At 41.1% G+C, this 22,296-nt stretch overlaps 1 protein-coding gene across 1 annotated transcript in view; it reads left to right on the top strand.

Moving 5' to 3' along the window:
* The window catches only part of LOC138625126 (gamma-aminobutyric acid receptor subunit rho-2-like), a 28,211-nt gene extending 7,589 nt beyond the window's left edge, over positions 1-20,622 (top strand). The window contains exons 3-9 of the mRNA XM_069705846.1: positions 3,550-3,617; positions 9,061-9,284; positions 9,376-9,458; positions 10,544-10,684; positions 13,236-13,388; positions 14,643-14,851; positions 14,944-20,622. Coding sequence (XP_069561947.1) covers positions 3,550-3,617; positions 9,061-9,284; positions 9,376-9,458; positions 10,544-10,684; positions 13,236-13,388; positions 14,643-14,851; positions 14,944-15,258 — 1,193 coding nt within the window. The 3' untranslated portion in view covers positions 15,259-20,622. The remainder of the gene's footprint in view (positions 1-3,549; positions 3,618-9,060; positions 9,285-9,375; positions 9,459-10,543; positions 10,685-13,235; positions 13,389-14,642; positions 14,852-14,943) is intronic.
* The last annotated feature ends 1,674 nt before the right edge of the window (positions 20,623-22,296 follow it).

Genomic DNA, 22,296 nt, shown 5'->3' with positions numbered 1-22,296 from the left:
GGAGCCATGCTGTTGGAATACGTTCAGAATGTGGTTGGACGTTGTTCTGATGAAATAATCATTCAGCATTAATGCTTCCTTCCAGATGTTCAAGCTACCCATGCCATGTGCACTAATGCATCCCTGTACCATCACAGATGCTATTTTTTTTTAACTGAGCGCTGATAACAAGCTGGATGGTCCCTCTCCTCTTTAACCTGGAGGATGCAGCGTCCATGATTTCCAAACAGAATCTCAGATTGTGATCCATCAGACCTCAGGACAGTTTTCCACTTCACCTTATCGACCGTTCATTTCTTTGTCAGTGGGCAAACTTACAAAATCGACAAAGGATCAAATAATTATTTCCTTCACTGTATCTGGTTTCTTCTTTGTAGAAGAAAGAGTTTTAACAGCATTTGTGGATGCAGCGATGAACTATGTTCACAGACGATGGTTTTCAGAAGCGTTCCTGAGCCCATGCAGTGATTTCCACTCCAGGATAGTGTGTTTTTAATGCAGTGTTGCCTGAGGGCCCGAAGATCACCACCATCCAATATTGGTTTTCAGTCTTGTACCTTGTGTTCAGAGATTTCTCCAGATTCTCTGAATCTTTTGATAATATTAAAGAGTAACATTTGCTGTTAAATGAGGTGTAGTGGAGTTTTAAAGAAAGCACAACCATTGAACTATCAATTTGTCTGCAGCTGTTCTCAAACAGGCCGTTGTGCATCTGAACTTCTTGTGTTTGCTTGCTGTGATGTTAAAGCTCATGTTTGTGGGACAGAAAGGACAGAAAGAGAAAACACTGGCTGATGCACTCTCGCTTCATGCCCCATTTGAGCGCAGCCCACACAGCAGTACTGAGGGCTGCAAGGGCCAACAGGAATCATAAAGTGGTATGACGCATTTATTGGTCTCATCTGATAATCAGTGAAGTATAATAATTCACTGATGCTGTCAGCTCAAAATAGAAAAAAGGAAATCTTCTGGCAAAAAAACACATGCAGGACATTTCCTGTTCTGAGCTAACCTCACTCTTTCAGCAGAGATACCAGGCTTTTCATAGCATGTCATTAGGGGAGCTATATCCCCTCTTCTTTTTTTATACCACTGCTGTGTTCCTTTAGTGCTGCTTAAAAGTCTTGCTGCACTTTCTGCTGCAGAGAGCTGAGATATGACCAGAGTCTCAGATGATTCCTCTACAGAGGCTGTTGAGGCTTTTTCCTCAGCAGGTGTTTGATGTCATGTCCACTGAGGATGTAAATGGTCTTATATTGTATTCAGACTCCAACATTACCAGAACTGCCTTGCATTGTGCTCACCTGCACCTCGGGGTTCAGCGTCTTGTCCCTTCTATGGACAGGGGGACCCGGAGATTGAGCCGCTGACTTCCCAGTGAGCTCCTCCATCTGAGCATCAGCTGCTGTCAACAGCTCCTGTCGGCGGGAGCTCTGGCATGTGAGATCTGACATATGGAGTGAGACGGAGCAGGGAGGACACTCTGCTAACAACTGGAACCGGGCACAAGTTCATATTTCCTCTTCCAGGTAGCAGTTTTGTCTGTGCCACCGGTTACGTAAGGCTGGCACATTCACTGCTGCAAGGATTAACAATACCACAGCAGCCGATTGGGACTTATTACACAGACAGACGGGTGTGTGAGTTTGTTTCACTGTGGATGATAAGGCCACTAACACACTCCATCAGATCCCCACAAATCCCAAACTGGTCTCATATTTAATCCTCTCAATCAGCTAAACAGCACACATTAACAAATAGGAGAATTCTGTGTTTTATGCAACTGGTCATGTGAAGTCATCGGCTCAGCAGGGTAGCCCTCCTGTTAGTGTGTGTGTGTGTGTGTGTGTGTGTGTGTGTGTGTGTGTGTGTGTGTGTGTGTGTGTGTGTGTGTGTGTGTGTGTGTGTGTGTGTGTGTGTGTGTGTGTGAGAGAGGATGAGCTGGTGACAGGGACACAGATTGTAACATTGCATCACACATGATGTGATATTTCTGTTAAAATTAGATAACATCTTTGTATATTTATTCATTATCGGTTGTATATTTTTTACCACCGACAAATGACCAATGAGTCATTTTAGGTGAAAAGCAGCTATAATCAATGTTTTATTGTAATCAACGTGTCACTTTCAGCTGCAGCTTCCTGCTGTTTTCACAGAAAAAGCTCCGGAGACCAACTGTGCTCTACCTGATTAGCAAACAGCAGACAGACCCAGTTCAGACAAGCTGGTGAACATAGTGGAGCACTTAGCAGCAAAGAGACAGTTAGTTTTGTCAGGAGGTGGTGACCAAAAACAGGATAAAACCTTTCATAGTCAGGTCTTTACCTTGTTATGTAAAGTGCGCCAAGATTGCTTCTATTAGGATTTGGTATATTAACCACAGTCTGTATGTAAAAGTGTTCGTAGTTTCCAGGTCTGAAAAATGAGGCCGATGCAGAAGTGTCCTCAGCTGCAATACCACCGAGTGCCACTAGAGGTCGGCTCCAAAAAGCCTCCGGCTCCGTAGACTCCCATTCAACTTCTCTCATCAAATACAAAGTGAATAAAATGTGTCCATCAGTTATCTCGGTGTTGTTAGCTAAAGTCACTCCTTCTTATTAGTTTTCTGGAGGTCCATCTGAAAATAATCCCTCATTCGTTAGAAAAGAAGATTCAAAAATACCTGTTTTTGGGGGCGTGTCTGTTTGATTGACAGGTCTGTGGTGCAGTCAGATTACAGCTATCGGTGGGTGGGACATAGTATCGTCAGTTTTCAAATCAGATCAGTTAGATCCACCGCTGGCTCCTCCCCCAGCTCGTCCAAATATGGTCACTTCCTGCTCAAAACCGTTCCGAACTAGCAAGATGGTGACGGACAGAATCTGAACTGGAGGCTTCATAACGGACATTCACAATTACAATGTGTTAATTTCACCACTGTCTTAGATCTTTAACTAAATAAGAAATTGTATTAAATCAGTTCAACAGTGAGAAATTAGAAGGAAGTGTTGATCAGAAGCATCTTCACATCATAGTTCCAGATAAAGTTGGCTGGAGCAGGTGGAGTAAACAGCTAATGGATGATTTGGATCGATGGTTTTGTGTGTGAAAGGCAGAATGACAGAATTACAATCATATTTATAGAAGAGGAAGTGACTCTCCTGAGGGAACGCAGGGCAGAACGACTCTTAGACAAGATTGATGTGTCTAAATGAGGATGAAGAGATGAAGAAAATAGAACTGAAGGAGTCAAAGTTATTCATCCACAGAAAAATAAACGTGAGAGGAACCGACTGCTGACACTTTAGTATCTGTGTACGGACATTATGTAGTAAATGGTTTTAAAGTAAAGCTTATTTTGAACAGATTTTGCTTTAATATGAGTGAACCTGGTCCACTGCTCATAAAAACATGTGTAACTCAGGTGCTGGTTTTGATCAAACTAAACTCGGTTACAGCGTTTCTGCGCTCTGTACTCCTCACAATGCTTCACACCGTTTACGTGCAACAGAGGAAGTCCCGATCCAACATCGTATAAACTCACACCTGTTTGATGTTTGTCTGCAGGTCCGGCGGTTCCTGTCGGAGTGGACGTTCAGGTGGAGAGTTTGGACAGCATCTCGGAGGTGGACATGGTAAGTGGCTCGAATGCATTAAATCCCACCAGGTACTCACAACAGGTAAATGGATGAAACGCAATCCAAAAAAAAAACATTATGCAAAAATAACCGAAATCTGCTGCAGATACTGAAAATAATTGTCGTTCAAATAGATTTAGTTGGGATGAAGAAACATGGAGGATTTCTTGAATTTTTCTTTTTGTGAAACCTTATTCAACCAACACCAACTGAAATTAATGAGATTATGGAAACAAATTAAACTCATTAAAGTCATTATTAATGGTTCCATTCCAATCAGTGACTCAGGAAACAAGTGAACTTCCGCTGCGTCGGCACGTCGTGAATCCCTCCTCAGACAGAAGCAGTCGATGCAGGAACATCCGAAGGATAAAACCACGACTAACACAGTGGGACAGTTCTGGGCACAATATATCTTTAAATATAGTTTTATATAGAGATCCCCGGTCCTTTATCAGACATATCTGTTGTTCTGCTGTCATCAGTGGGACTCTGAAACGTCATTAATGTATTCTCTCAGTCATGTATCTATTACTTTCAGTTGGACAATCACAATGATATTACGACAGCTCTGTGGTAGGAACTGTTGACTTAGTCCAAATGTGATGTTGACTAATGTAATTAAATTAACCTTCTGCTCCTGAACCATCAGTTGGATCTAAAAGTGATGTTGTGTAAGCTGCTGTTTGCAAGGACGACCGAGGATTACGTTTAATTTAGACTTCAGGGTTTCGTATCTAATCGTTTGGGAACAGAAGGAGGAAAAATGAACGGTTCCAGAAGTTATGTCACATCACAGAGCTGCAGGAGGCTCAGCAGTCATACTGCACACCATCTTCTGGTTCATTTAAAGGTCAGCGGGTTTATTTAACATGAGATTTAAATTTATTCTCATCAACAAATAGACCTGAAGAGACCCAACCAGTGCGTGACAGAGTGTGTTCTCCTCCCTGTTCTGTCTGTCGCTCTCAGCTCAGAGTTCATTGTTTTTAAAAAAAATTAAAAACAGAAACTTTTTCAAGTTTCACGAGTATAAAATTAGATTATTTTAAAGGCTAATTATTTTTAGCACCAATAAACAGCTGATTACAACTCAGACAGGAAGAGAAACAGAGGTGTTGTTATAGTGGGAATAGTCCAGGATACTAAAGCTTCCGTCTAAAATCACATGTTAGCAGGTAAAGTGTGTCTCAAGTTATTAATAACTGAAACAATCTAAAACTGGAACCTTTTGTTCATCTGATTTGAGAATAAAGTTAATTTGTGCAATCATCTTCAAAAGTGTAATTGAAGTCCAACTGCTCTTGTCTGCCTGATGTTTAACAGGTATGATGTAATGTTCCTCATTGTACAGTTTGTTATGAATAAAGTGCTGAACAGTGCAGAGATTTCAGAATGTAGAGACATCAGTGTCTGCAGATGAAGGGAGAGTCGGTGCTGATGCTGCGTGTGATGTGTCTCAGTGACGTCTTCTAGTAGCTGTTGGAACTCGATGGCACAGAGGAACAGGATAAATATCAGTCTCTGGTCACACACACACACACACACACACACACACACACACACACACACACACACACACACACACACACACACACACACACACACACACACACACACACACACACACACACACACACACACTAGATACACACTTGTTAGAGGGATCAGTGTGTTTGCTCAGATCGGAGCAGCGGTCTGGACCACGAAGCAGTGTTTGCGGTTGGTGAGGTAACCGTGGTAACTGATGCTGCAGATCACCAATCATTTCTCTTGGATCTCGGAGATCGCGTGGAGAATCGGCGTGGAGAATCGGTGTGCAGACGGTGAGAGGGTCTCTGTGGAGACACCAGTGAACTCCTTCGGCTTTATTGTACGAGAGAAATAGATTTGACTTCATTGTGTCCAAAGACAACAGAGACTGAATGAAGCTGAAGCCTTGTACGTGTTGTAGCCACTTAGTCCTTCAAGATATGAACGTAATCCTATTGCATACATAGGTTTTTTTATTTCTTATTTGCTCCCCAGCTCATGTCACGTTGCTGAGCGTCTGATTACATCTGTTAGGTTTAGTTAAGCCAGATAACAGAAAGATATCCTGGATTGTTTAAACCTGATTTATAGCACAGGCATCTAAGGACAAAAAGATCAGTACAGAATATCACTATTATTGTCATTTAAAGCAACTATGTTGAACTGAAATGTAACATAACATAAAGTTAAGTGAAGAAGAGTCATACAGTCACTGAGGACGGAGGTGAATGACTTTAAACTTCACATGATGGCTGCCTCGTGTGTCCTGCGTCTGTTCGGAGCGTTGGCGCCTGCAAGATTAAATATACACATGACATGTTAGGCTGGTTTAGGGGCAGTAATATTAAAAATGGGCGTGACTTAGGGGCCTTGACAGGGAAGTTACTGTGTTGCAATACCAGTGAGGGCCACTAGGGGCCGGCCCCAAAAACCTCTGGTTCTAGTAGACTCCCATTCAGCTTCCTTCGCTAAATTCACCGGTTTTAATCGTCTTCTGTTGGTCCATCTGAAAATTATCCATCATTTGTTAGAAAAGAGGCTTAAAAAAAAAGACTTGTTTTTGAGAGCATGTCTGTTTGATTGACAGGCCTGTGGCGCAGTCAGGTTACAGCTATCGGTGGGCGGGATGTAGTATCGTCAGGTTTCCAATCAGATCGGTCAGATCCACCGCTGGCTCCTCCCCCAGCTCATCCAAATATGGTCACTTCCTGCTCCAAACCGCTCCGAACTAGCAAGATGGTGACGGACAGAATCTGAACTGGAGGATTCATAACGTTCACAAACAAACGGGTGACCTCACTGATGGTTGACAGTTGATTAAATTCTTTTTTGATCCTGGTTTTATTGTAACCTGTCAACCACAGGCTCCTACAATGTAATGTAATGTAATGTTATGTAATGCACCACGTGGATCTTGTGGTCGGGGTAATGTGACTGCAGCCTGTCGTGCAAACTAAAAGAGATTTCAAAGGTTGTGATACCAGCTTTTTCAGCAAGACAATGCTCAAGACGAGACAGGAAACAGTATGGACAGAAATATAAAAGAAGGTGGGTGGGAGGGACAGAGAAGGGTAGAACCTCAGAGAGAAGAAATGAGGACATGAGAGAAGCAGAAGATAAGAAGAAATGATAAAGTGAGAGGACAGCGGCAGAGTGTGATGATGAGCCAGATGAAAATGGGATGTAGACCCTCCTGCTGCTAGACCTCATGTCAGGTCTCTTTTTTCTGTTCATATAAATTCCAGTGCAGTAACATTTCATTAAAAGTATTATTAATTAATATCTGTGAAGCAAAACATTTAGAATATGTAAAGAGTTAATGATATAATACAAACAGTCTTGTTTTATCAGTGATTGTGAGCAAACTGAAGGTAAGATGAAACGAAATGAAATGATTGTAAAATTAATAATTTTAATTAATAATGAGGAGTCAGTTAAATATAAATATAGATAATCCTATTACTGTCCTGTTTTATTTTTGAAGATATATAAAAATTCGAAGGTGATGCAACATTGCAACCTCATTCAAAGATTCCACTGCAGAACATAAATAAAAAAAGATGCCTCAGTGTGAGACGAAGGTTTGAATATTCCCATCGACCGTCGGAGGAATATTTCTGCTCTCAACATGCAAAGCGTTTGATTTCTACATTTCTCTGAAATGTTTTGCTGCACAGCACAACAACAGTGGCTCCAAGCTATATGCTCAGATGTGACCTAATTTGTGCTGTAGAGCCAATAAGAGCTGCTCAGTTTGAAGAATAAACACTCGTCCTTTGATCCTGTTCACAATCACAATTTCTTTTATTGTCATTGAAGGACAAAATAAAACAAAAAACAATCCAAATGGGTGCCACCCAGAATAATATAATTATTATGTTCAATCCATTTGCCTGTTGAAATATAATTTATTTGGGATCCACACGTCTCCTTCCCATCTGCTCCACAGACCTTTTACCACCTTTGTGCCTGTAAATGTATAATCTTGTAGATTTCTCCTCCAAATCACATCTGGTAATGAACTCAACTAAATAAGCAACTTTACTCCCAGTGACCAACACGATAACAGACGTGCCTTCATTATTGAGACGAGCCTCATATACATAAACATATTTTTCTAACTTTTGAACCTTCTAACCTTTGTTTGGATAAAAATAGTGTAGAAACCACAGTCAGAGGTCTCAGTATTGTGTTAGCGTAAACTCCATCAGACGCAGCAGCAGTCAGGAAGCTGTAAAACAGTTCAGTTCAGGAGTTTTGTTTTTGTAAAAGTTATAGTTAATTTAATTTTATCATTTAAATTTATTTTCTGTTCCCCCTCTGGGCCATTTGGTGGCCGTAATTTATTTGACTTTTTTTCTGATTGTGCTGTCGAATGCATCGCTCTTAATGAAACAGACACATTAGAAATGTTATCTCTGTAAAGATGTTGCTTCAGCAGGTGTTCCACACGTGACTTCAAATCAAACATTACTTTGATTTAATCTGATGTGTCAAAAGACTAATGTGACCTAAAAATATTTTAGAAAAACATTTTTGAGGAGGTAAACCCTCAATGTTCTGGAGGTAAACTAAATCTAAATTAAAGACTGTTCAATAGTACTTTTAGCTGAAAACTCCTTTCACTGTTTTATTGTTGCTACTGGCTGCTAGTTTTCCTTTATCGATTACGCTTCTCATTTTATCTACGGTGCCTGATTTGGGCAATTTTGCCTGTTTTTATTGATTGCGTTTGCTTTTATTGATTATGCCTTTTCCTGCATTTTCTAAATCACTTTGTGTTGCCAGGTGGTATGAAAGGTGCTATATAAATACATTTTGTCTTGCCTTTGCAAATTCTGTCACAATAATGTCAGAGATGTGAAAATACATTTTGCGTCAGTTTATAGGTTTAATTTGGTAGCTATGATACACATAATACCATAATAATATTCAAGGATGCAGACTTTAAGGTCTTTTCAGTTGAAATCATCTCTCAGCAGTAAACACATTACCGTTATTGCTCATCTGAGGGATCCCAGCATGCCCTGAACTCGTCTTACGCAACGTCAGAAGGACTTCCATGGTGGGTGCCAAGAGTACGATATGTTGTTTGAGCCATTATTCCGAACTGATCTGCTCTTATGTAATGCAGTAAGGTGAATAGGATGAGGTATGATCCGCTGCAGCCTGTATAGCAACAGGAAGACACGGGTAATTTGGCACCGATGGAAGCCGTTCTTAGTTAACATATGTTCATTACTCGTGTTGACTGTGTACGTTCGTTCATAAACAGTCCCAATAATCCAGCAGCCCCGAGCCGCAGCACTATAATCCTAGAGGAGTTTAATAAACCGGAGGCAGCAACCAAGTAGAGTCCTCACAGAGAGACTTAATCCAGAGGATCTCTCCTCTGTCCCTCCCCCAGGACTTCACCATGACCCTGTATCTGAGGCACTACTGGAAGGATGAGCGCCTGGCCTTCCCCAGTGTCACCAACAAGAGCATGACCTTCGACGGGCGTCTGGTGAAGAAGATCTGGGTGCCGGACGTGTTCTTCGTCCACTCCAAGAGGTCCTTCATCCACGACACTACCACCGACAACATCATGCTGAGGGTCTTCCCAGATGGCCACGTCCTCTACAGCCTGAGGTGAGGGACGCCGACCAAATGAGATGTGGCAGTTGTTGGCGCCTCGTGTGTGGAAGCTGGTGTGGTTGACGCTGTGCTGTTCACTCTGCAGGGTCACAGTTACTGCTGCCTGCAACATGGACTTCAGCCGCTTCCCTCTGGACTCGCAGACGTGCACGCTGGAGCTGGAGAGCTGTGAGTGTTCATTCACACTGACATGCCACTTCTCTGCCAAGAATACAGTGGAAGTAATGTGCTGCTGTTTGTTGAAGGCTCAAAGCACTTTGGCAGCATGATGCCTACAACAAACTTCACTGTGATTCATCAGAAGTAGGTTGTTGCAGAGCAGCAGTGGATGTAAGTCCGTCATGTTATCACGTCCACACAGTACGTTACTACAGGTACGGATGTTTTTCTTGGTGGAAATTAAGATCTTTTATTTACTAAGTTGCAGAGACAAACAGGCTTTGAAACTGGGCTTTAAAAAAACAACAACAAATAAAAACAGGTCTTTTGAATTTCCATAATTCATAAGTGCATCTTATGGTATTTTAAGAGTCTTGCTTTTATTTGTATTTAATTCAAACTCATAAATTTCTGTCTGTTTACCTGTTGTCTTGCAAATGTTTTATAATGTACATTTCCAAAGACTAACATCATACAGTACCAGACATGCCACTTCCTAAATGAAGGCAGTTATCATTTGATAATTATTTCCAGTTACAGCTTTAATCTTTTGGTTTTTCTTTTGGTTAACCTACCGTCAGTGAATTAACACTTTCTGCACAGATGTTTGTTATTTAAATTAAAAAAAAACTCCTGCATGCCCCTGTCACTCAAACCTCTAGACATTACTCTTTTTTTTTTTTTTTAAAGGGCTAAGGCTTTTAATTTGAAACATCTGCAGGAAGCACTAACTTTCATTGACTGACATAATAACTCTAAAAACACGAATGAGTAGATGAGAGAAACAGTATTTGGTTGCTTCATTCTGAAGGAAGAAGGCATGCTGGGAATTTTGAACTTGGTTGTCCAAAGACCTTATTCCTTTTTATTTGCTATATGTCATGTGTGTTAGTTGTTTGGGGTGAGGAAAATATTCACACATAGGCCAATCATTATTCTATTAAAATGCAGCAACGACCCATAAGGCATGTTTGTATACATTATATGTTCACTTGTATTATGCGGCGTTTATTTAAGGAGTATTTTTTTACTCCACATCCAGCTGCTACTGCTCACACTGAAATCAATACACCTGTATTCTTTCTTTCCTTCAGATGCTTACACGGACGAGGACCTGATGTTGTATTGGAAGAGCGGTGACGAGTCTCTGAGCACCGATGACCGGATTTCTCTGTCTCAGTTCCTCATTCAGAAGTTTCACACGACGTCCAGACTGGCTTTCTACAGCAGCACAGGTTGAGACGCACCGCAATCTCTGACTGCACTTTCACATCGATGTTTGGTGTGAGGCCAAACGGCTCACTGGGCAAAAGTTTAAACCGCTCTTAAGGGCCAAAGAGGTCCCAGGTTTACTGGGTGGAGATTAACATGGAGTAATTGATTAATTTGAATAATATGCTGCTCTCAGATGTGTTCGTATTCACCATGTAGAGAAGAGTCCGTATGGACGACGCCCTCTGGTGGTGTTCACCACATCACAACTCAATGTTCTGTCAGCCTCCAGTTCATGAGTTGTGACGTGTTTGCTGATGTTTACAGAAAGGTCAGAGGTCATGGAAGTTCATGTTTGGTTGGATTTTGAGATAATTTGTTGTAATTTCAGTCCCGTAGAGTTTGTCTTCATAACTTAGATAATATTCTACGTCTGAAGAAAATGTTGATCTTCCCGACGGCCTCATCTTTTCCCTCTTTGTCTTTGTATTTCCTGTTAGCTTGATAAACTGTTAGCCTCGGTGGCTTCTAGAAGGTGTCCATGTTGCAGTTGCCAAGCAAGGGGGGTTTCATGACTCAACCACTTGAACACCGAGCATACGGTGTGCACGACTTAAAGTGTTGTAACCACGAGCTCACAAGGTCCATTTAAATGCAGCAATAAACTCAAAATAGAAGAATCATAATGCAATTCCTGTATGTTACCTCCAGTAAAATAAGGCCCTGTATTGTTGAGCGTCCAAGTGTCAAAATATACATTTATTACCATTAATATTTCAATTGACATTATCATTACATGGTATATTTTCTCTAACCCTAACCCTTAAATCTAATCCTAACCCTGACTCTAAACCTGACCCCTAATCCTCTAACCCTGACCCTTAACTCTAATCCTAACCCTGACTCTAACCCTGACCCCTAAACCTTTAAACTTGACCCCTAATCATCTAACCCTGACCCTTAACCCTAATCCTAACCCTGACTCTAAACCTGACCCCTAAACCTTTAACCCTGACCCCTAATCCTCTAACCCTAACCCTTAACCCTAACCCTAATCCTGACTCAAACCCTGACCCTGTAACCCTAACCCTGAACCCTAAACCTCTAAGCCTAACCCATGCTGGATCTCTGGGTAGATCATGATAGTCTTTACAGTTAAAATCAGAAAGTTTGATATAAACCCTAACCTATAGGGTGATAGATGTCTTATATTTACCACCGTCCCAGAGTCTCCACTCATGTTTTAAGTTATAGCCCATGTTATTTATCGTTATTGAATTTCCCAAAACTGCATGTTTTATTACAAATCATTTATATTGCATCTTTTAGTCTGTTTTAATTTGGAGGCTTTATTCTCAAAAGTTATGCAGATTAGGAAGAGGGCATGCTGGGAATCGCTCATTTTGGTTGTTATTCATCATGTGCGTTGGTTGGTTATTTGAGACATGAGGCCCAAGAAAAATATTTGCACACTGACCAATCACAATCACACTATGCTAATGTTGTCTTCAGACCAAACATGAAACAAATTGTCGCCTTGCGCTACAACAGCCTCTCAAGTATAAATATTTTCAACTCGCACAGACGCAAATTTGCGGAAATAATTTGCTTCGCTTCTGGTCTGAACACGGCTGAAGGAATGTTAATTTATATTCATGTTCCATTACATTACATTTCATTTAGCTGACGCCTTTATCCAAAGCGACTTACAATAAGTGCATTTCAACCATGAGGGTACAAAACCCAGAACAACAAGAATCAAGAAAATACAATTTCTTCAAGAAAGCCAAACTACAAAGTTCTATCAGTAAGTCTGAAAAGGTGTGTTTTTAGTTTGCGGCAGAAGATGTACAGAGTTTCTGCTGTCCTGATGTCGTTGGGGAGCTCATTCCACCATTTAGGAGCCAGGACAGCAAACAGTCATGATTTTGTAGAATGTTTAGCTCAGTGAGGAGCAACAAGCTGATTGGTAGAAGCAGAGTGGAGGGAGAGGGCTGGGATGTAAGGTTGGACCATGTCCTGGATGTAGACTGGACCCGATCTGTTCACAGCACAGTACGCAAGTACCAATGTTTTGAAACGGATGCGGGCAGCTACTGATAACCAGTGAAGGGAGCGGAGGAGGAGTGGAGGAGGAGAGAAGGAGGAGCGGAGTAGTGTGAGTGAATTTCGGGAGGTTAAAGACCAGTCGAGCTGCTGCATTCTGGATGAGCTGGAGAGGACGAATGGCACTAACAGGTAGACCTGCCATGAGGGAGGTACAGTAGTCTAGGCGTGAGATGACCAGAGGACCAGAACCTGGACCAGAACCTGGACCAGAACCTGGACCAGAACCTGCACCGCCTTCTGGTGCAAACTTTAAATCATGTTATCTAGACTTTGACCCCCATTTATTTTAACATGGACATATTTGTCTCAGACTGAAGTGGTCTTGACTACCACCATAATGCAGAGACCTGAGAAATGCTCTTATGTCTTTGGTTTTCTTCCTTTGTCACCATTAATAATAACTTCAAATAACAGATAAAATAATTTGCAGATAACCACTGTATTTGACTGCTTCTTTTCCTCCAGGCTGGTACAACCGTCTGTACATCAACTTCACTCTGCGGCGCCACATCTTCTTCTTCCTGCTGCAGACCTACTTCCCTGCCACACTGATGGTCATGTTGTCCTGGGTGTCTTTCTGGATCGACCGCCGGGCCGTCCCGGCCAGAGTCTCGTTAGGTAAAAGAATTTAAAGCACAGTGACTGTTATGGTGGTTTAAATTTAACATGTTTCCAAAGCACATCCCAGTGACCTGGGAGTACAAACCAGTTTTTAGTGGAGAATCCAGGAAGGAACCAAACTGTTAAGAAATAGTTCAGCACTTTGATGTTCTCCGTGTCCTATTATTTTCATGGTCTTCCTCGAGTGTTAATTGTTGGTTAATTACTGTTTCCCATTTCAGTCATTAGCAAACTTAATGCACAGTAGCATTGATAAGCTGGCAAAACCCAATTAAATGTCTCCTTACAGTTCACCACTCATAGCAGCCTGAACCAAATTACCAATTGCTTTAAATTTAAATTGCTGGATTTCTCAAAATGTCCTCAAATGTAATGATGACAAATTTGAAATTCTCTGGTCTTCATTTTGAAGACCAAGAAAAGAGCCTTGTTTATTCTTCAAAGCTTCATCGCCCAGTTATATGGCTGTCCGTTTTTCCTAAAATTGGGATTGGGTTGGGTTGGTTCATAAAGTAGCAAATGTATTTTTTCCCCTAAACCATTCAGTGATTTATAAACCAACAGTAGGATTCTAAGGTCAATTCTTTGTTGGACAGGAAGCCGGTGTAAAGACCTCAGAACTGGAGTTATGTGATCCACTTTCTTAGTCTTAGTGAGGACTCAAGCTGCAGCATTCTGAATCAGCTGCAGCTGTCTAACTGACTTTTTAGAGAGACCTGTGAACACACCGTTACAGTAGTCGAGTCTACTGAAGATGAATGTATGGACAAGTTTTTCCAAATCCTGTTGTGACATACAGTAAATCCTCTAATCCTTGATATATTCGTCAGGTGATAGTAGGCTGATTTTGTAATTGTCTTAATGTGGCTGTTCAGATTGAGGTCTGAATCCATAACTACACCTAGATTTCTGGCTTGGTTTGTGTTTTTTAGCATCAGCGATTAAAGCTGAGCGCTCACTTTCAATCGTTCTTCCTTGGCACCAAAAACATTTACTTCTGTTTTATCCTTGTTTAATTGAAGAGAATTCTGGCACATCCAGTTGTTAATTTGTTCAATTTAGCAAATTAGCTAGCAGTACATCTTTAAATACAGTCTTTGGATTTTGCAACAACGACAAAGGGAGGGAATTAGAAACTGCTAAAACAGGATTGTACACAGAGATGAAATGATGTGACCCTCTGTCATATTTCCTAAACAGCATTCATTCACAGCTTTGCCAACACACGGTTGTATGTTGTCTGTGTTGCAGGTATAACTACGGTACTCACCATGTCCACCATCATCACCGGAGTCAACGCCTCCATGCCGAGGGTCTCCTACATCAAAGCTGTGGATATTTACCTCTGGGTCAGTTTCGTCTTTGTCTTTCTGTCCGTGCTTGAATACGCTGCCGTCAACTACCTGACAACGGTGAGGGACGGTAAAGACCGCAAGCTCCGAGAAAAAGCCAGGGAACAGGTACGGAAAGCTTTTCTAAAATTAAAATACAGGATCACATGTTTTTAAAAAGTTTTTACATAACTTTGGTTCCTTCCCGGTTTTCAACCCAGAACCAGACACTGCCCTGCACCTGCGGCATGTCTCACACCAAGACCATGATGATGGATGGGACGTACAGCGAAGCGGATACCAACAGCCTGGCGGGGTACACCAGAGCCTCCATGGCACCCGAGGACGCATCAGAAAAGCAGGAGCGGATGGTGGTGCATCTCTCCCTGGACAACGAGTCCACAGGGAACAAGAAGAAGGGCATCCGCAGCTTCCGGATCATCCAGAACACCCACGCCATCGACACGTACTCTCGCATGATCTTCCCCGGCGCCTACATCTTGTTTAACCTGATCTACTGGTGTGCGTACTGTTGAGTGTGTGTTTTAGCGTAAAGTGTTGCACTGAAGTAAAAAAAAAAAACTGCAAAAAAAACAACTGAGCTTTGGAGAGACGTACAGTTGTTTCCAGTCTGCGTGTGCCAGATGGCTGAGGAGTATCACAGACTTCCTGGTGTGAATAACTCACGTCCCTGCTGGACTGGATCAGTTGTAGAACTTCTCCTGCGTCACCATCTGATATGTACGCAATCATGTTCCAACAACCTCACGTGGCTGGATGCACAGAACTGTACTGTCAGACGTACACAAATTTAAAACAGACTCTCTTGAAGCCTGAAAGTTTGCCACCACAATCCTTGGTAACCGTGGTAACACTTTGGACTTTAGAAATCCGCCTAATGTCAACAGAGGCGACTGCGTAACAGACGCTGGATCAAAGATCGCTGACTGGGCTCAAAGGCCAATTAATAACAACAAATAACTCTTAATATTAATCAATATATTACGACATGGAATAAATAATCACATACATCCCTTTTACAGAATAAATACATATCAGATTTCTGTCATTTTGAGCTTGCTTGAGTCAGTGAGAGAATGACACTCCTGTGATTTTGCTGTTTCAACATAGTTTGGTTCATAAGTACTGAAGGCAAACCTGAGACTCATGCAACGTCTCATTGCCATGGAACAAAGCGCTGTTGTTTTTATGGCATTCACTTGTGTAAGCAGACCCAACATTGTCAGTATTACTATGGAATAATGTTGGGTACTGATATTGGCTACCATGTTGGTAAAGACATGTTTGTGCGGTGCATTTTTGGTGTCATGCGGTCGTGCAGCGAAGCCAACAAAGGAAAACTTTTGTGGCTTCAGTGTGCAGAGCCAGGTGTGGTGGATGTCCTATTTAATCCCTCTTATATAAATGATTAAAACCAGATTTTTTTTTAATGCAACCTTTCGATTCAGTTAATTATTTAAATAAATGAAGTTGAGTTATGTCTCTTGAAGTAGATGTGAACCAGGCAGTTGGCATGCGACATGACGCTGTAGTTAATCTTAGTATTTAATATAAAAGGCACTCGATTTACTAAAAATTAATTGAAATTAAATTACACATAAAGAGGAAACAATGCAAAAGTATTTTCATCTACTCATCTGGTTTATTAATTTATGCAGGAAAGATTAAGGCAGTTAATGCATGACAGCTGAGCTCATTTAATTAATGACTGGAATGTAAATTATGCACACTTGAAAAATCCCAATGCAATTCATTTATTAATAGTGTTTGTTGTTCAGGTTGACATTTAATTAATGATTAAATGGCACAAAAAAAGTTCACATTTCCAATGTTTTACCTGAGATGCCGATTTTGACGCCTCCGAACCAGAATACTCTCAGCTGAGGCTGTTGAGGCGAGCACATCTGCTGGGATCAGTATCCCCCAGGTCACACATGTTTGGTGTCTATAAGATGTGAGTTTTTGTTTTTATGTCATTGATCTGATTCCTACACTGGCAGTGGTTCTTATATCACTAGGGGAAGAGGCTTTTATAATATTACATACCTTTTACAAGCCAATTTAAGATGATCAGCCTGTTGAGGCCAACTCATAGCATCGCTAACTTGGTGATTACGAGCCTGAACCTCCCAGAAATAGATCTAAAAGCACAAGTTCAACCAGCAAGACCATTTTTATGTTTCATTCTTCCTCTGTTTTTTTCTTTCTGCTTCTTCTAATCACCTGACCACGTTCAAGTCAACCTATCAAACTTCTCCACGATCTCAATCAGCCAATCGTTCTATTGCTAAATTGTTCTCCACTCTTCTGCATCAGCTGTCAGGTCTGGGTGATCCTCCTCCACCCCTTCCACCTCCAGTCTTCATTGTCCGGGTCGAGCTCATCAGAATCCACTTCTTATATCATCCAGATTTGCAGTAACGGCCACCAACAACCCACCCAGTGTTCATCGTTGTGTCTCTGTACTGTTCTTTTCTCTCTCTGCTCTCCTCTCACCCCAACCGGTCGATGCAGATGGCCGCCCACCTCTGAGCCTGGTTCTGATGGAGGTTTCTTCCTGTTCAAGATTTTTTTCTTGTGGGAATTGATGAATTGTTGGGTTTTGTCCTCTGATGACATCATGATGGGGTCTAATCATCAAAGACTCTCACATGACTTTGCGCTTCTATGTGTTCATTATCTCATCACAACACTTTATTTCATCTATTCACTATAATGGAGTCTCTCCGGATTGGACAGTTTGTTACAGCTTGGCCGGTGGTGTCGGTCCGCTCCTTCGTCAATCATTAGAAACTGACAGTCGGCTACACCACACCAACCAAACCTGAGCTCTGAAAAATAATACAAAAAAAGTTGGTTAATTTATAAAAGCAAACTGCAGCAAAGTGCAATGGAAGCTGACTTAGTGCGTAATTGATGAAACATCAGATTTGTGTGGAGCTGTATCCTTCCTCACATTAACACTAAACGAGGCGGCCTCTTTCCTTCATGTTTTTTACGTTGTGTTTCACCATCAGCGTCGCCAGCCGCTCCCTCAGCTGCATTATGTTGTTGTTGTATCCTCTTCCTCTGCACTGATTCAATGGCACCAACTGGAGAATCAGCACTCCAGATGTTTATCTTGGCAAACCAGACCCCAACATTCACACATCGGTAGTTGGAGACCAGCTTTGATTTGTATTTTTGTGATGATTTTCTGGAATTTGCTCTGTAATTTTGATGAGTCTGGCTCGTGTTTGTCATCAAGAGGAAGACATTTCTGTACAGCTGAAGAACTTTTCTGTCTAATCTGAAGTTGGACTCTGAGATCTGTTCCACCAGGCTCCCCTCAATAACACATTTTACTGTGAAGCTCTCTATAACACAATGAGAGCAGCTCATTTGGCTCTGCAGCTCTGGAAGTGACGGAGTCACATTATAAATGTGTTTGGAGCAGATGTCTAATGAGGCAGTAAGTGAGCTAAATACCAGCCTCTCTTTCCTCAACAGCACTCCGACTACAGTGACAACATTTCCATTAAAGTGACAGTGAATGCTTGGCTGAAGCAGTCCATTGAACTGGGACTTAACAGGATGTTGCTACTGGATGAGGATTTAATGCTCCACACATCACTGTCAACGAAGTCTTTATTCGTTTTGTATCTTTTCAAACTTCCTAATTTCTTTAATTTAATACCTTTTTATTTACATTAAATATAGTATTAGATCCATGTGCCATTATACATTAATTTGGCAGAGCAGGGCTCATACCAAAAACAGTTTGATGCATGCTAAGATTTGAAGGTATCTTTCTTTTTTTAATTTTTCTTTGTAAAGATGTTAAAACATGAAAAGTTTTACGGGTGATGTCACCAACCTGCACTGCCTTCAGTGAACATTATTTACACACCAACATGGTTTAATGGCTGTTTTTTTGCTTTGAGTGTTATTTCAGTACCGTCTCTGACTGCACCTTCAGGCTGTTTAACATGTAATCATGGGGATAAGTGGTGAGCCACAACACTTCCTCTACTGGTTGTGTTGAGATGTGTGAATTCATCCATCCATCCACCCATCACAACTTTATCCCACCAGTTAGTATTTTAACAGATGGTTCTATCTCAAAAATTACCCACTTTTTAAAGGAAAAGTTTGATCATTTTGGATACAAACTTTTCTTTGTATGTGTTTTCATAAGCTGTTGACCAGATTCATACACTGCACCCCAAAAAAAACCGTACTATAACGTCTTCAATATGTTATTATTATTAATATTATTATTATTGTTATATGCTACCTTTATAGACCTTCATCGCATTGTCAACACTAGCATTAACAACGGTTTGCTAACCCGTCCAAAAGAAACGCTGCCGATTCAACACCCTGTTGTGTTCACTAGTTTCGAATCGCATACTATTTATTTTACTTTCAGTACGTGCAGCAGCAAGCCTTACAAAGTATGTACTGTTACATGCAGTATGTGTACAACTGGGACATACTACTTCATCATAAAAATGCGCCTTGACCTTTGACCTTCTTGGTCAGATCCGTCACGATCCGTAGCGCGACGTTTGTAGTAAAAACAAAAAGGATGTGATTTGGAACGAGTATGCTTCCTATTAATGTCTCTTCTTCTTCTTCTTCTTCTTCTCCTTCTTCTTCCTTTTGTGGGCGGAGCTTTAGCGCCAACAACTGTCCCGGTGGCTCAGTCGATGTGACGTATCTTCCGCTGCAGAGGATTGTGGGTCAGAACATCCAGAGTATCATGCTGACCTGCACACTGCAGAATAGGACCGGATGTAGTAGAACATCCTGGTACTTTTAGCATCCTATATTTAACATACTATGTACTGGGACATACTAAATCTTTTTCTGCCATACTAAATAGTATGTTAGTACGGATACTGAAAGACGGGTGGAGCTGGACTTAAAGTTAGGGTTGGGAATAGGTAAGGGATCAGTGAACTGACAGTAAAACAACCAATCACAGCACTGGGCCGTGCGTGAAAGTGGAGCTCGACTTCTTGTATCGCTGATTGCAGGAAAGGGAAATCTGCAAAATGACAACCTGCTTTTTTAAAATCCATTATTTAACTAATTTATAATCTTTCCAGTAACCAATAGTGCACATTGGCTTCATAACAATCAAGACTAAATGTGTTTATTTTGTTTTCAATAATATATATTGATATAAAATCAAAACATTTATAACAGAAAATCAGACAGTTTCCCTCTTTGAAAACAACAAAACAAGAAAGTTAATCACGCCTACAGATCCATCAGCTTCCAGAATGACCTCATCCTCAGAAAATATTCTGAATGTGAATCTTTCAGAGCACATTTCATAAATCAGCTCTTTTTATTTTTATTTCAGTGAGTTGTGATTTGAACATCTGAACGTGAACTCTGTGGACCGCCACACTGCTGTTGGGCTCCAGAGCTTCACTGGCGTAAACTTCCAAGAATGATGTATCAGACACAATCTTCCTGCGTGACGCACATCCATCTTTAATCCAGATTTCACAGAGCACTCAGGGCACTTCTAATCCCCAAATAAACAAATCACGTCCGATTTGCTACCACTACTTAAAAACACAGCGCGGCAACAAAGCAGCGGATTCCCTCCTTAATTTGTGTTGTTTACAGATGCAGCTACTGCTTTAAGGTGACTCAGTCCGACTGCGTTCATCCCCGCTGGCTGCAGGACTTATTGTAACAGGATGTCTGTGCTCTGTCTGCAATACATGAACAAACATTCACACACATTTCTTTGAAAAGCCCAAAAAGGAAACATGATATAAATAGTCAAACAAATCCCTGTCTGTGCTAAGCCGAGGACTCTGAGTAGTTTGGTTGGATTGTAAGAGGAAGGAAAAGACTGGGATCTGAACTGAGACTGACCTGGGGGATGGGGATGGGGTTGTGGGAGGGAGGGGGGGGAGATTTGTTGCCCCGGTTGAAGCCCTCATCAACAGGGAACCTCTGGCGGACGGATAATATATGCCTGTGAAAGAGGACGTGTGATGTAATAACATGACATGCTACTGTACCAAAAATATCTGCATGGCTCCATACCACCAGGAATAAGTTGGAAAACATGCTTTCATTGTATTGTTTATTTGTGTTTGTGATTGTATTTTAACTGGAAAGTAATTAGGGATTAAAAAATGCTGTTTGGGTGCATTTCCTACTAATGTCATGCTAATTCATGTTTTTATTGTTTCAATTGTCCTTAAACATCCGTACACGCACAGAATATCACCATTTTTTTTATCTTGAATAATTCTATTTGATATTTTATAATATTTAGTATGAGTGAAACATGTGAACAAGAAGAGTCCCTCTTGTGATATTCACAACGCCAGAACCAAAAAAATGTATAAGCCGATATACCAATTTGTGACATGTTTGCTGACGTTTGCAGAAAGGTCAGAGGTCGTGGAAGTTCATGTTTGGTTGGATGTTAAACTAATATATTGTAATTTTAGTCATATAGAGTTTGTCTTCATAACTTAGATAATATTTTTCAACAACAGCCTCATCTTTTCCCTCTGTGGCTTCTAGACGGCGTCCACATTGCCGTTTCCGAGCAGTGAGGTTTTTACGACTTGAACGTCAAACATACGGTGAACACGACTTCCCGTGTTGTAACCACGAGCTCACGAGGTCCATCTGAACATTGCTCTAAATTGCCTGGATATAGACCTGTCAGCCACAACATTAGAAACACTCACAAGTGATCCGAATACCATTAATTGATAATAATTAATTATCTTATTAGCATCTCTCAGGCGGTGGGATGTATGAAACGGTCCTTGAAGTTAATGTTGGAAGCAAGAAAAATGGGAAAGTAGAAGGATCTGAACAACGTTGATGGTCAGGTGTCTCCAAAACGTACTTATGGGATGTATGCACTGGCTAATATCTACACAAAATGGTCTGGAGAAGATTTGGTTATTAGCATATTATCAGTATTTATCAGATATAATTATGAGTATTCATTTAATTATTCAAATTGATTAAGAATCCCAGGCACCACCATGGTGACAGAAACCAATAACCAAACTGTAGTTTCACCATTAAATGTTAATATCTAAGAGCCATTCAAATTTATAGAGTGAAAGAGTGAATCCAAGCACAATAAATGTGCACAAATAATCTCCTTAAAGTTACAGAATTTATGGACAAACTCATTGATAACAGCAACATTAAATCCAGGATCATAATGAGTCTCCTTTTTCTTAAAGTAAATATGTCCGAGAGCGGCTTAGTCAGACGACGCCTCCATCCTTCCTCATCTTCATGTCATCATTCATACACATCATACAACTCTTCTCATTCCTCCCCTAGTTAAACTAGTGGTGGTCCTTACTAATGAACTCCACCACCCCTCCTCCCTCCGCTGCCTCTAACAGCGGAGGGAGGCAGCGGAACAACACTCTGCTGACACCTGCTGGTTCTGCTGAGGTACTTCAATCCTACTATGTTGTAGCTCAAATCCACCCTGAAACATAAATGTGATTTTTATTAATAATGCAGAGGGGTGAAATCTTTGTAATGATATTATTCAAAGG

Source organism: Brachyistius frenatus, unplaced genomic scaffold (assembly GCF_029030835.1).
Source record: "Brachyistius frenatus isolate BFR_SWC_R1_liver_20210118 unplaced genomic scaffold, ASM2903083v1 Contig_59, whole genome shotgun sequence".
Classification (NCBI taxonomy): Eukaryota; Metazoa; Chordata; class Actinopteri; family Embiotocidae; genus Brachyistius; species Brachyistius frenatus.
This window is presented reverse-complemented; position numbering and strand designations above follow the sequence as displayed.